This window comes from Eretmochelys imbricata, chromosome 15 (genome assembly GCF_965152235.1).
Source record: "Eretmochelys imbricata isolate rEreImb1 chromosome 15, rEreImb1.hap1, whole genome shotgun sequence".
NCBI lineage: Eukaryota > Metazoa > Chordata > Testudines > Cheloniidae > Eretmochelys > Eretmochelys imbricata.
The window spans coordinates 11461268-11476907 of NC_135586.1; the positions used below are offsets into that span (position 1 = coordinate 11461268).

At 41.8% G+C, this 15640-nt stretch overlaps 1 protein-coding gene across 4 annotated transcripts in view; it reads left to right on the forward strand.

Moving 5' to 3' along the window:
• SFI1 (SFI1 centrin binding protein) overlaps positions 1–15640 on the forward strand; it is an 81506-nt gene that overhangs the window by 10448 nt on the left and 55418 nt on the right. For 3 of the 4 annotated variants that reach the window (XM_077835261.1, XM_077835262.1, XM_077835260.1), the window contains exons 5-14: positions 2149–2259; positions 4226–4320; positions 6884–7001; positions 7266–7368; positions 8797–8953; positions 10884–11045; positions 11492–11562; positions 13621–13713; positions 14477–14574; positions 15307–15373. In XM_077835261.1, the coding sequence (XP_077691387.1) occupies positions 2149–2259; positions 4226–4320; positions 6884–7001; positions 7266–7368; positions 8797–8953; positions 10884–11045; positions 11492–11562; positions 13621–13713; positions 14477–14574; positions 15307–15373 (1075 nt within the window). Of the gene's footprint in view, positions 1–2148; positions 2260–4225; positions 4321–6883; positions 7002–7265; positions 7369–8796; positions 8954–10883; positions 11046–11491; positions 11563–13620; positions 13714–14476; positions 14575–15306; positions 15374–15640 lie in introns of those variants that run through there. The other variant, XM_077835263.1, reaches the window with a different exon arrangement.

Below are 15640 nucleotides of genomic sequence, written 5' to 3' on the forward strand. Positions count from 1 at the left end.
CCCGATGTGGCCCTCAGGCCAAAAAGTTTGCCCGCCCCTGCTCTACAGGCATAATCCAGTTCCTATTGAAGACAGTGGAAGACTTGCATTGACTTCAGTATGAGTTAGATCAGGCCCCAAGTCATCCCATTTGATTCCAGTATGAGGAATATAAATTCTTACCAAGACTGTATTAGCTGGTGAACATGAATTGTTCTGTGAGCCAGAATAGTACTCTTCCCCTCTTCCTCCCACATATTGGGTGTGCATTACTTGCTTTGGCAATGTGCAGATCCAGTATAAGAAGTCTGGTAAATGAATGAAAATGCCCTTTTTGAAATCTAGAGCTCAGCCAGCTAAATTAAACCAAAATAACTTTATTTTAAATTTAAAAAATATTGTTCCCAAATCCAGGACCAGATCTAGGGTCACATTATTAGGGGAGGGTATTTTTGGGCCTTTGAATGTTGTAATTTAAAAAGTGAACAACCTTTCAAGGAGGTAGTTAAAATCCAAGACTTTCCAGGGATCTAAGAGTTTTAAAAAGTGAAATTTGGCTACTGTGTCCGTATTTTGCTATGATTTATAATTTAAATAAAGGATGAAGGCTGTACGTACATATTGTACATATTTTGGCCTTTCTGACAATCATTTGGGGCTCCTTGAAGATCATTTGGGGGAACAAAATGTCTCTTTTGCCCCACTGATAGTGCCAGGTCTGCCCAAATCCCATGTTGCCCTGGTTCACCACCCTCCTGTTGTTTTAACAATTCAGCCAATCTGAAAGAATAACCTATGGCTCTTTTATTTTTTCCTGCTTGAGTGCTTGGAATGGCTTAGCAGCTTGGTTTGATGGGGTAGGTAGCTTTGAATTGTAATATATGGGATTTTTTATTGTTTGTTTGAGCGGGGGCTGGTCATTTTGATCCTGATCTTGCAGTCCTTACACATTTGAACAGCCCCATTAACTCGGTGGGATTCTTCCCGTGAACAAGGACTGCAAGACTGGGCCCATTGTTTGTTTGCTTATCTGTCTCTGTTTTCTTGCCTATTCTTAGGTTGATCCTTCCATTTTCCTAATCTCTATGAAAAAAATATGTAGATGAGAAACATGAGGAAATTATTCACACTTGCACCTAGTGCAACTTTACATTTTTCAGAATATTAGCTATGTCATTTTGGCCAATGATCATTTTCCCAGAGTAATGTTCAAGTGAAGTGAGGTATCTCAGGTAGGGACAATAGATATACTGGTCATTGTTATTTCTAATTACAGAGAATCTTGTTATTAGAAATCCCTCATCTGAGTCCCAGTTCCTTAGTTCAAAACCTCATCCCATCTGAGTTTTTATTAGTTTAGCATTAACATGAATGTTCATGTAACACCGTCCGCTGGCCTGGTCATCTGTGGGAATTGAACCCAGGATCTCTGGATCTAAAAGCAAAGACCTTTATGGCTTGTGCTAAAGGACTAGGTTAATAAACTCAGAGGCAGTAGCTCATTCATAAACCTTTATACATGTCAACTAAAGGCTGACAAGCAGCCACACTGTTAAACGCACATGGTGCATGTAGAAAGAATATTATCTAAGGTTTTTAATCATCCCTTTTTGGAATTTTAAATTCAGAATAATTTGTTTCACGGAGCACAGTTGGTATATTTCAGAGAAATATAAACCTGTAATCCGAATTAGTTACAAATATACTTTTAAAAATTAAAACAAAAGTTAGCTTTTGGAAAAAACATTCACACAAACCAATACCGAGCAAGACTGACTAGAGATGTAAATGTAGCAGAGTGTTGTCTAATGGTTCGAGGCTTGAGCATAGCTCAAGAGATGAGTTCTATTCCCAGGTCTGCCACCAACTGACTATGTGATCTTGGGCAAGTCGCTTAACCTCTCTTTATTTTGTTTCTCAATTTTAAAAGAGGGGTAATTATTTACAAGGGTTGTGTGAGGCTCAATTAATTGTATCTTAAAGCACTTTTTAGATTCTCAGATTAAACGTGGTATAGAAGGGTAAAGTTTTGTTATGCAGTTAGGTGTGGTTGGGTTAAGCAGCTAATACTGGAAAAAGGAGAGGTACATTTTAAAGGAGACTGTATTTTTTTATTGACTAAGATATTTTTACAAATCTTCCCATCCTCAAAATCTTTTAACTGTATAGATGTCATTATGATCGGAAGATTCTGCAAAAAACCTTTGGCGAGTGGAAGGAGGAATGGTGGATTGTTTGCAGAGAGTGGAAGCTCAGCTTCAGAGCTGACTGCCATTACAGGTCTGTGAAATGACGTCGTATTGTTGTGTCCACAGCGGTGTGAGAAATCCTCCCTGGGTCTTGGAGGATGGTGTGTATGTCAGTAAACAAACTACCCCAGCAGCACTGTTAGGTGAGGAAAGGCCAATGTTAATGCTTTCCTCACTTATTATTTACAACTTTTTCTTCCTTCCTTATTGCCACCCTTCATCCAACAAACAGTACATTTTTCTTTCTTTGTCCTAAGATGAAATCAGATGTCACAGCTCAGGTGTCTTCAGAGTACTGTTCGCCTTGTATGAATCAAATTTACTGATATCTAGGAATCAATCATTAATTTAGATCACTCTGAACATGTTCATGTTGATATTCCTCTCGTCTTCTAAGTGGCCAAGTTTTCTTGAGGTATGCTGTTATTTGACTTTGAAAGAAGGAGCAAATGAGCAGCTGGACGCTTGTCTTTTGTGTTCTTTTTTTATTGTGTCAAAATGCAAAGTAATTGCCATGCCTCTTGTCTGCTGCTCACATGTTGACTAAGATTTGGGAACTTGATCTCTGTCTTGCTCCCAGATTATCTTCCATGTTGGCACAAACTCTGAGCCCATTAGTAGTGAAACAGGCATTCTAGATCATCTTCTGCTTATATTGCTGTATGATGGGACAAATTAAGTTTTCTTTTCAAGAGGCTTTTATATATCCTGAGTAACCATATAATCCCTTTATACCTTCCCCTCAACCTCTTAACGTAACATCAAAGCCTCCTGTACTCTTCTCTCTTTCTCACAAGGCTTTTTTGGCTATTGTTCATAGGAACAAAGGGGTTTCTTCTTTACTCACCTTGTCTCAGAGAGTGAGGAGTTAATGGATACCCTAGTTCTGTCTCATTTTTACATGGTCTCTCTGTGCAGTCCTTTTCAGTTTGAGAAAGCTTTCAGAATCCTCTTGTTGTTAATGTCTCAGTATGGGGCAGTGTAATTATTTAAAGGTAGACTGGAACATTGATGGATGAGTGATTGAGAGTGTAGGCCACACACACTCACTAAAAATATCTCTGTGAAGATGTTGCCTGTGCAGAATGGGTGATCCAAAGGGCAATCAAAGTTGATCCAAAACTTTTTCCCCTTGGATATTAAGAAGCCTCACTTTCCTTGTGCCACCATGACTTTTCCATTGAATGGCAGAAGAAAAAGTCCAGATTCTGTGCTGCGAGACACTTCCCTTTCAGAATCAGACTATAAAGTCTCACTAGAAGCTGCTCTGTGTGATAGGAATCTCTCCTGCCCATTCCAGAACAATTGAGACCAGGTCTGCTGTACAGGAACTAGCTAGATTGGATCAAGGCTTATGATGGATTCTTTGTTTTGTTTTGTTTTTAACATGCGAACATGGGCATGGCCATAGTGGGTCAGACCAATGGTCCGTCTAGCCCAGTATCCTGTCTTCTGACAGTGCCAGTGCCAGATGCTTCAGAGGGAATGAATGGAACAGGGCAATTTATCAAGTGATCCATTCCCTGTCATCTAGTCCCAGCTTCTGGCAGTTAGAGTTTTGGGACACCCAGAGCATAGGGTTGCAGCCTGGCCATCTTGGCTAATACCATTGATGGACCTGTCCTCCATGAATTTATCTAATTCTTTTTTTAATCTAGTTATTCTTTTGGCCTTCACAACATCTCCTGGCAATGAGTTCCCAAGGTTGACCGTGTATTGTGTGAAGAAGTTTTTCCTTATGTTTGTTTCAGACCTGCTGCCTATTCATGTTATTGTGTGATCCCTGGTTCTTGTCTTCTCTGAAGGGGTAAACAACACTTTCTTATTCACTTTCTCCACACCATTCATGATTTTATAGACCTCTATCATATTCTCCCTTAGTCTCTTTTCTAAAATGAACACTGGCAGTCTTTTTAATCTCTCCTTAATTTCCTTGAATCATTTTTGTTGCCCTTCTCTGTACCTCATCCAAGTGTAATATCTTTTCTGTTGTTCAGATATTTCCTGTACAACCTGATATTCCAAGCCTGGAAGACTTTTATATGCCAGCAGCGAGAAAAGAGGTGCAAGTATCGTGTCGCAGAGGCTCATGGTGAGAGGGGAAGGGGGAGCAGCTTTCTTAAACATAATGTCAGTTTTTCAAGGACGTATTTCCCTGCATGTGTTTGTGTATTTACCTCCCCGACTCCTGTGTGAAAGTGTAATTTACCAAGGCTTGTGGTATGTTCTCCATTACTGGTAATTTTTAAATCAAGCTTGGGTGTTATACTTTGGGAATTATTTTGGGGAAGTTCTATGGCCTGTGTAACACAGGAGATCAGACTAGATGATCACAATGGCCTTGGAATCTCTGAATCTTATGTACAGATGGTTGTCAACCTAAGGCTAGCAGGGGAGATTGCTCTTAATGCATTGTAGTGTGCAGCTATACAGATAGTTACGGATGCCAGTGAAAGAGCTTAAGGGACTCTCTATCTGCTCTTCAGTGTGGGTCTGATCATTGGTACGGTATGTATTTGAATGGGTATTTTCACAAGAACAAGTTACTGGTGGAGTTCCTCAGCTGATGTAGGAGTCAACTCTGGCTTCCTCTTTGTGCATATGTTGATTTTTACCCACCTTATCCTGAATCCCCTCTCTTTTTAGAACATGTTACAGGTGAAATGAAGCTCATAACATTTTCACAGTGAAATAGAGTTCTGACTTGATCTATGTTGAGTCCTGGATTCTGTAGCTCCTAAGTGCACTAAAGCAGGGTGCACATGTTCTCTGGTCTACTGTGGCTATGAAACCCAGCTGGGGAATCGCACGTGCGAAGGGGATATATATTCTAGATGCACCGGAGGAGAAAGTTAGTTTTCTTTGCAAATGCCTACCTCACTGACCCACTTGCCTGTAATGGTCTCAACTTCCAGTGACTACTGACAAAGATAGTGATTCCTTTGAGATCAAGTGGTAAATGACTGTATTTTTAAAGCTGAAGTCAAGATTTTTGTCCCATACTGCATGTCCAGTGGGAGGTTAGCTGACAACTAACAACTGGTGTTTGTATATGTGTGCAACCCTGGAAAGTTACAGACCAGCACCTTATGTCGGGTATAGTAGACTCAAAAGAGACTCATCCACCTTCTTGTGGAGGGAGGTTCTTGTGGAAGTAAATGTGTCCCTTAGGCTAAGTGGCAGCTATAAAGTGAGGCCAGTGGTGAGGAAGGATTCTGTCCTCCCCGACTGCTGCAGATGCCCCTATCCCAAGCCAGTTTACTTGATCAGGTACAGGGACTAGGACCTGGCTGTAGTTTGTAAAGCACTTGGGGATCCTTCAGGATGGAGGGCAGTAATATACGTGTAAAATATTTATTGTTTTCCCATCACCAAGTAAGGAGGCCAGGCATTAACATGCAACCCTACTTCCATTTCCACAAATTGCATCTCGAGCTGTTGATTATGAAACCTTAGAATTTACAACATTGAAGAGGAGAAAATGGAGAAATTACTCCAGTAGCTCTGAGCAATGCTTTTAAATGTTAATACCACATATCCAATTAACACAAATTATTTGGTTTACAAAGAAAAATAATAAACCTCCCATTAATTAGTCAAAAAGTGAAAAAGAAGTAATCCCCTTTCAGATATGTTAGATCTTGGCTCACTAGATTTTGGAGGACGTTGCCATAGAAAGATATAAAATTAACCAGCTTGTGTTTGGGGAAAGATACACTTTGGGTCATTTCTCATTAATAATAGTCCAAATCAACATCATCAGTCTTGGGCTAGGGGTTTGTTCTAAGAGATTGAGAGGGAGGCAGTTTGTCCTAATGGATAGACCACTGGACTGTGACTCAGGCAACCTATGTTATGTTCCTGGCTATGCTACTGAACTTGGGCAAGTTCTTATCCTCACCTCTCTGTGCCTCATTGTACCCATTAAAATGAGGATAATGCTCCCTTGTAAAGTGCTTTGAGGACTGCTGATGAAACGCTATATAAAGAACTAGATATATTTTTAATTTTGTCCAATAAGCCAGATATGCTGAGTAATTTCATACTCTTAGGAGATCTGGAAGATTTTAAAAGATGCCAAGCACTGGTTTGTTCTATGTTTGTACAGAGTCCAGCACAATGGGTTAGTGATGGGCAGCTATTGCTATACAAATAATATTTCCTCAACATTCTCAGTAACTGTATCTGAAGCTGCAGTATGTGCCCACAGGAATTGTGCAGCCTGAACAAAGTCATTAAACAGTGTTTTATTTATACCTTGCAGGTTATTTGAAGCTATTGATATTTCAGATCTTATCTTAAACCCATCTCCGTTACTCTGCCAGCAGCTAAGGGGCTTGTCTACATAAATTATTCTGGAATAAAGTATATGAATTTAAAGTGCAATAGCAATTTTGCAATAAGTCTTCATGTGGACACTCTTGTTCCAGAATAAGAGTGTCCATGCAGGGAGCTATTGAGGAGTAGCTATTCTGGACAATTTCCTCGTGCAGACAAGGCTTATCTGTGCCTGCCTCTCTCTAACCCCAGCTCGTGGAGTGGCTGCAGTTTTAGATTTTCCCGGTAGGTGGCAATGTAAGGCTGATAATGATTTTAAAAATACCAAATCCTTGTATGTCATTTAAAAAAAATCTTGTGACCATTGCTGTGCACAGCGGAGAAGCAGAAGCTGCGCTGGACATGGCAGCATTGGCTGATCTACATTGATGTTCGCAGGACCAAGCATAGGATGCGATCCGAGGCATTGGCGTTCAGGGAAACAAGCACTCTGCGGTGAGAATGGGTTTGAAACAGTCACATGTTAATCACAAACACCTTCTCTGTCCCATGATCTGTTCCTACATTGTATCTTGCTGGTTCATAGTTATGGTTTTGTCTCAACTGCCTTCTCCCCTACCCCTCAAAGGACCACATAACTCCATCTAGAAAGCAGTGCATCAATAACATGTGTATGTAGAGCCCTGCCTTTCCTGATGAGAGGAGGTTAGTTCCTCACCCCACACTGCAGAATTAATGGGTCTTAAATGCTTTTGGCAGCGTGTCATGGAGAGTGTGGACAAGACGACTGTGCCAGAAGTGTACTGACCATGAGATGAATACTCTGGCTCTGCAGCACTGGGCCCAGAGCCTGCAGTTTCGGGTAAGTCCTTCAAACCCAGACCCTTCATACCTGAGATCACGCATGGTTGTGAGTAATAGCTAGCAAATTAATAAAGAATTCTCCACCCTCAATAATCCCTCTGTACACTGAGATACCTCTAATGAAAGGATGTTTATAGATTGGGTGATGCGAGGTATAAGTTTTACCGTACCCCTCCAGATGTGCATGTGCATCTTACCTGTGAACTGCTTCTCAGTTGTGCAAGTAAAATAGAACCATCCCCTGGTTCTCTCCACATGGGGTCCTCAAACATCCTTCTTCTCTACAATGGAGGTATAAAAGCAACATGCAGGCTTTTCTAGAGTTCAGTGTATTTCTAAGTTGCTGCATGGCCAAAGGGAATTATTATGATTCTTTACACAATGCCCAGGAAGATACCAGATGCTTTATAGAGTCATTAAAAAGACAAAACATGGTCTCTGCCACAAAGAGCTCCCCACTTTAAAACAAATAGATAAATAAGAGGTGGAGGAAAATGATTTTTATTACTATGTTTCAAACACATGGGCAAAAGGAGTCCGTCATCTTATCTTCCTCGCTGGGTCATTTACACTCACTACCCAGCAGAAGTGAAGTGAATGTAGGACAATCATTGTACAATGGGCAGTTAATCTTTTGTGAAATCCAAAGTGAAAATAATTTGTCAAGACGATATATTTTATTTCCTGTGCCCTGGAATTGTTCAGCCTTTTTCCTGAAAGGTTGATGGCTGCTGTCATGAGTTTAGAACAAGGCACTTGCTCTCTTTCCACTTGGGTAGGGTGTGGTCTTTGGTTCCTGCCTGACTGAAAGATGGCAACCCTGCATGGAATCAGCACTTTGCTAGGGAGGCTGGTCCCATGATTTGGGAAACACTGTTAGGACTTTAGATATCTGCCTCCTTCATCTCCTTTAAATTAAAAGATTGTACTTGGGAGCCCATTATTCATTCCCAGAAAGTAGCATTCTGCCCTTTAAAAGGAAGAAATGATAGTGTAACTTAAAATTTCTCTGGCTGTTGTAATACTGACCCTGGAATTCCCTGTTCCCTCTCATCTTCCACTCTGCAGTATGCTTTGGGTATAGAAACAGCTCAGTGCTGTTGACAAGGTGAGAGGAGTTTGGTTGCACATGTAGGGAAAGCCAGGGTGGGAATGAGAGGGAAGGAGGAGGTGGTAAATGAAAGTCCTGGCCTAAATAGATTGGAAATGGCCAGTAGAATTGAACATAAATGATTGCTTCCTGAAAACCTCATGGCTCCTTTATTTTTGTCTCCTGGTCGCTGTTTGATATGCTCTCCTTCTTCGTTGCCTTTGGGCTTCCTTATCCCCTTCCTTTGCTCTTGCCCATTCCCTCAATGTTCCCTTGCTTTCCTCTGCTTATTCTTGGCTGACCCTCCTCCTCATTTTTTCTAATTTGTATTGTCAGGCCTGGCTACAGTGGATGGAGCTGTATTTGCACATCCAGCATGACAAGCAGAAGGAGGCCTGGGCAGTGAATCATCATCAGCACTGGGAGCTGAGAAGATGCATGAAGGCCTGGCTTGGGCATCTGCAGCTTCAAAGAGAAAAGAAGCATCAGGACAGTGAGTGAGAATCATAGAAATATAGGACTGGAAGGGACCTCGATAGGTTATCTAGTCCAATCTGCTGCACTGAAACAGGACTAAGGATTATCTAGACCAGCCCTGACAGGTGTTTGTCTAACCTGTTCTTAAAAACCTCCAATGACGGTGATTCCACAACATCCCTAGGTAATTTGTTTCAGTGCTTAACCTTACAGGTAGGAAGTTTTTCCTAATGTCTAACCTAAATCTTCCTTGCTGCAATTTAAACCCATTACTTCTTTTCCGGTCCACAATGGTTAAAGAGAACAGTTTATCACCCTCCTTCTTGTAACAACTTTTTATGTACTTGAAGACTGTTATCATGTCCCCTGCCAAGTCTTCTCTTCACCAGACTAAACAAGCCCAGTTTTTTCAATCTTTCCTTGTAGGCAATGTTTTCTAGTCCTTTAATCATTTGTTGCTGTCCTCTGGACTTTCTCCAGTTTGTTCACATCTTTCCTGAATTGTGGTGCCCAGAACTGGACACAGTACTGTAGCTGAGGCCTTATCAGTGCTGAATAGAGTGGAAGAATTACTTCTTGTATCTTGCTTACAACAGTCCTGCTGTACATCCCAGAATGATGTTCGCTTTTTTTGAACCAGTATTACATTGTTGACCCCTATTTAGTATGTGAGCCGCTATCACCCCTAGATCCTTTTCTGCAGTTCTCTTCCTAGATAGTCATTTCCCATTTTGTATTTGTACAATTATTCCTTAGTAAGTGGAGTGCTTTTGTCTTTATTGAATTTCATTCTATTTAAGTCAGACCATTTCTCAAGTTTGTCAAGATCATTTTGAATTTTAATCCTGTCCTCCAAAGTGCTTGCAACCCTCCTAGCTTGCTATCGTCTGCAAACTTTACAAGTGTATTCTCTATGCCATAATCCAAATCATTTATGAAGATATTTGAATAGAACCAGACTCACAACAGATCCCTTCAGGACCCCACTCAATATGCCCTTCCAGCTCAACTGTGAGCCATTGATAACTACTCTGAGTATGATTTATGAGCCAGTTGTCCATCCACCTTATAGTAGATTCATCTAGCCTGTATTTCCCTAGTTTGTTTATGAGAAGGTCATGTGAGACAGTATCAAAAGCCTTACTAAAGTCGAAATATATGATATCTACTGCTTCCCCACTATTTACAAAGACTATCCTGTCAAAGAAGGATAGTAGCTTGGTGTCACATGATTTGTTCTTGACAAATCCAGGTTGACTATTACTTATTACCTTATTTTCTTCTAGGAGCTTACAATTTGATTGTTTGATTATTTGTTCCATTATCATTCTGGGTACTGAAGTTAAGATGACTGGTCTATAATTCCCTGGCTTGTCCTTATTCCACTTTGTATAGATAGATACTATATTTGAATGGAGAGATGGGACAGAATAGGGCTTCACTACCTAAACAACTCATTGCCACCAATAGGAGAAGTTGATATATTTTCCCATTTAGGAGACACTTGGATGCTTCTGGTTGGTGGTTCAGCAGCTGAAGAGTCGTGGCCTGGTCTAGCAAGGATTGTGTGATTTGTGTACTGATGCATCCAGAATGCTGTTGCCTTATTGTGGAAAGAGGATGGATATCATCTTAGAAAGGAAATTGCTCTACTGACCAAAGCTTACACATTGTAGTGTGTACTCTCGTTGGGGTACCTGACAGGAAGAAGTATGAAGCCAACTTCAGAGCTAGTATCAGTTCCTGCAAGGATTTCCTGAATAACCAGAACAATGTCAGCTAATAGGTGGTGGTAAAATTCTTGGTAAAATTCCCATCATCCCTTGCTGGTACTGGAGATTCTGTCACTTGAGAGCCTAGAGTTTGCATGTCATTGTCTTGTCCTGACATAAATGATGCAGGAGCAGAGACAGCTGGTCATGTATAATTCATGTCCGTTGTTCTAGAAGTGGCTCAGCAACATCACCAAGTCCATGTGCTCCAGCAATGTTTCTCCGGCTGGCAGCGGGCCTGGGAGCACAGGAGAAGCATGCAAATCCACCAGGAGTGCATTGGTGAGCTAGCAGCAAGGGTTACCTTACGGAGAGTCTTCACGCACTGGAAGCATTGTATCCTTTGTGTATGCTACCATAGAGATGCCAGGTTCAAGATACTCCTGCAGGTGGACGGGACAGATGAGCAGTAATGTAAAAAGCAGCATTTGGGTCAGGCATGGTTGGACTGAAAAGCAACTGTTCATTAGAAAGGTGCAGGTTAGTCCATAGTAAATGGGCATTGGAAGGGAGCAAGACTAGCAATTGGAACACATTAGCTAAGAACCTGCAGGCACTAGGATATGGCAGCAGGGAATCGCTGACAGTAAACAAGAGATGCGTCTTTTTAAGTCAGCGAAGCCTCTAACAGCTTCACTGCAAACAAAATGCCTCTGTGTGCATACCAGTGCAGAAAATCCAACACTAAAGCAATTGTGGACTGGAATTCAGTGTCTGTCCCTGAAGGAGAGGGTGTGTTGTGTGTGTCTATAAAAGATACTTTCTTTTTAACTTGATGACAGATGTTATACTGTGCATGGAAGAGACCTGGAAGCACAAGCTTGCAGAAAAGCATCACCGGCACCATCTGTTGGTAAGCGCTTTCTAATATCTCAGGTGAGAGGGAATCTAGGCTATTTGGAATGATTTCCCAGAGCCGCACCTAGCCACCATGTGTGTTATGCTTTAGGTGGTATGTATAGCATTTCCTTCCGTGAAATGTTCAGCTCAGATACTAGGTGCACAGATTCAAACTGTCATGCAATCCACCAGACTCTCTGTTCATCAGGGTGTTGTGTGCAGAGAAGATAGATTAATAGACTTTAAGGCCAGAAAGGAACCATCATGATCATCTAGTCTGACTTCCTGCACATCACAGGCCACAGAACCTCACTGACCCATTCCTGTAATAGACCCATAACCTCTGACTGAGTTACTGAAGTCCTCAAATCATAATTTAAAGACTTCAAGTAACAGAGACTCCACCACTTACATTCGTTTACACCTTAAAGTGACCCATGCTGCAGAGGAAGGCAAAATCCCCCCAGGGTCTCTGTCAGTCTGATTCAGGGGAAAATTCCTTCCCGACCCCAAATATGGTGATCAATTAGACCCTGAGCTTATGGGCAAGACCCACCAGCCAGACACCTGGGAAATAATTCTCTGTAGTAACTCAGAAGCCTCCCCATCTAGTGTCCCATCGGAGATATTTGCTGCTAGCAGTTGCAGATTGGCGACATACCATTGTAGGCAGTCTCATCATACCATGCCTTCTGTAAACATAGCAAGCTCAGTCTTGAAGGCAGTTAGATTTTTTGCCACCATTGCTTCCCTTGCAAGTCTTTTCCAGAACATCACTCCTCTGATGGTTAGAAACCTTCTTCTAATTTCAAACCTAAATTTGATGGCCAGTGATATCCATTTGTTCTTGTGTCCAAATTGGCGCTTAACTTTAATAAGATAGAGGACTGACACTCATATCTTGATGGGAAATCTCATCTGAGATGTCTTTCCAGTCAAGAGCAAATCAAGTTATTGTTCCAATCAAGAAGCAAATTAACTCAGACCAGTTGGTCCTTTGTGTGCTCCCTGGTCCCTTCACTCTGAAATAGCATCTTCCCCTTTTTATTTTAGTGATTTTTCTCACCTTTGCTACTTATGCAGGAGGATTACTGCCCCAGTGCCATGAGGATAAATGGCTTTGTTCCTTTTTACACTGGTGTGCTACAGGAGTCAATGTCTGTACTTCCTGTACTCGCCTCTTGAAGGCTGAAAACCTTCCCTCTGTGATAATGCCATCATGTGCCAGCCACCTGTATGAGAGCCTATAAATGTCTCTTCCACTTGGGGAGGGATAGGAGTTAGTCTTTTTTTTCTTTATCCTTAAAAGCACACCCACTTACCAACATAAATAAATTCCTTATCTCTGGCATTCACAGGGCCTCTGGCTTGTTGGAGCAGATATTATTCTATAGTGTGAGGCAGTGTTGAGCATCAAAACAATGACCCTAAGGCCAATGAGATTATATTTTGGAAATAGCAGTAGTAGTGTAACAGGAAGTGCTGGCCCTTTAAGTCAGGGTACAGTCTCAGCACATAATTCTTCCCAGTTCAGCCCAGAATTGAGGCATTCTGGGATTTGTAGTTCAGAGAGACCATAAGAGTTAGAGGTCAGTAAACAGCTGGGAGAGGGGAGAGCAGTATTTAAGATCCCCTTTCCCAGTACAGAGAGATCTTGGGAAAGGACAGGTTGTGAGCCTCCCCTGCTTCAGGAGCAAGTTGTGGGTCTCCAGTCAGAGACGGAGACAGGGAAAGGGCAGGGCCTATTGATCTCTCCATTGAGAGAGGGTGTGGGAAGGGGCCTGGGCAGTAATTGCTGACAGAGCAAGGGAGAGAGCTGGATGACTCAAAAGAAACCCTAGGAAGGGGGAGGTTTTTAATTTAGCTGGAGAGCTAAACTCTCCAACCAGGGGGAGGGAAACTGAAGCTCGGCTCTGTATCCATGACAAGGCAGTAAGGCTGACCATTACAAGTAGCAACAAAGCTGGATTCTGTTGGAACAGTTGGTCCCAAGGGAAATTGGCTCCTCGCTGCTTGGTTATTCAGTCTACACAGTGAATGGTAAATAAAATTCTGCTGATTGTTTTCTCAGCACTTTGGGTTTAATGCCTTGCGGAAGAACATTATAAATGCTCGTCTCCAGCAAATGAGAAGAAATTTGGCTCATCGGCAGCATCAAGTAATGGTGGGTTTAATTTGTGTTATGCTGTGTTTATGTGAGACCTTTCCCTGATCCTTCCCACCTTATCACACCTGTTCCTATGAAAAAAGAAAAGGAGTACTTGTGGCACCTTAGAGACTAACCAATTTATTTGAGCATAAGCTTTCACGAAAGCTTATGCTCAAATAAATTGGTTAGTCTCTAAGGTGCCACAAATACTCCTTTTCTTTTTGCGAATACAGACTAACACGGTTGCTACTCTGAAACCTGTTCCTATGAAGTGTTCTCTAGTCAGTTGCATTGTTCCCTTGCTACCAGCAGTTTCAGAAAATATCTCCTGTGTAAGTCTAGGGTCAGTCACAGACATACTGGCCTAGTTATGTGTTGTCATAAGCCCCATTGTGAACCTCTTTGTAGCCAAGAAGATTTATAGTCTCTCTCTGTATGTAGGGAACAATTGGCTGTAACCTTGTGACAAGGAGAGTGAAGTGATTCAAATAAGCTCAGCAGAGCACACATTATAGCAGCACCTGGATGTAGCAACATTTCTATTTTCAATTTTTTGAGGACTCCTAGATCTATATTAAAGACATTCAGAGCTGGAAGAAAACGGAATTGTATCAGGCTCACGTGGTTTTTAGACTGTTTTGTTTTGTATAGCAGTACAATGTACTTTAAGGAACTCTCCCTTCAGAATGCTGTATTAGCAGAACATCTACGTCATCATTCTTTTGGATTCCCCTGCTCTTGTTACCTCAGTTTTTCTATCTCTGCTGTTTTGCTCTAGTTGCTGCAGAGCTTCTGGAATCGCTGGAAGTGTCGGTTAGAACAGGAGGAGGAAGAGCATCAGCGGTCCCTGACACTAGCAGCTCGCAACCACTACAGGTACTTCAGGGACATGTATTTTTAGATGCAATTAAGGGGCTGGAACTTACTAGCTCTTGGTTCTGGTTTTAAATCTGGTAATGATTCGATGCGTGAGATCATCCTTGCACATTATGAAGAGTGGTCTAGCTCTGGACCATACCTCATTTGAGAAACATGGGGGGGAAATTGATATTGGTACGCCATGAGCCTTGTCTAGGTTTGCTTATTTAAAAAAAAATCTCCCACCAGTGGTGGGAGTACTAGTGTAGACATGGCACAGGCAGTTTTGCCACCAGGTTGCATAGACCTGCACTGAGCAGGGTTAGAAAACAGGGTGGTAAAACATCTTCCCTCTCTACATGAGTGCTACCACCGTGGGAGCCTAAAGTGGGAGAGATCATTTTTTGGGCAGGTGTTGTTAACTACCATAGAGGCTAAATTCCTCTTTAATCCCAGTGAAGATACCTATTTCAGGGTTGAGTGCGTAATTATGAAGCAATAGAAGAAACTCTTGCAATTGTACCTGCCTAGATTGTGTTTTTAGATAAATATGTAACTTGCCTTTCTTTTGGTGGGGTGGGAGGAATCTGTGTGGCATTCTTAAAGCACTTTAAGGTAACACAATTATTTCCTGATAGAGACTTACTGTTCAGGACACTAAGTTATATGTAGCTGTCCAGGTCCCAAGCTGCTCTTTCAAATAGAGGGAGGCTGTTTGCTGAATAGTTGGGTTTTATTTTTTTATTTCAGGGTAGCGCTTCTGCACAAGTCTGTCAGGTTGTGGTTAAGGAATGCCAAGTGGAGAAGACACAGGCAGGTATGGAGTATTTGTCATGTTTAAGTAGCTCTTACATGAGATTCAACCCAAATGATTCTAAAAGCCGGAGGATGAAGGTTGGGTGAATGTGCCAGTCATTCTGTGGTGCAGCAGATTCATAGGATAAAATCATGTTCTCTCTGATCAATAGCTTGTTGAAAGAATTGTACATCAGCCAGTCAGAGCACTTCTCTGGGAACCAAAGCATGCTAATGTTGGCTGCTGGAGTTTCTAGGAAGGACAGGAAGCCCTGATTAGTTGATTTAT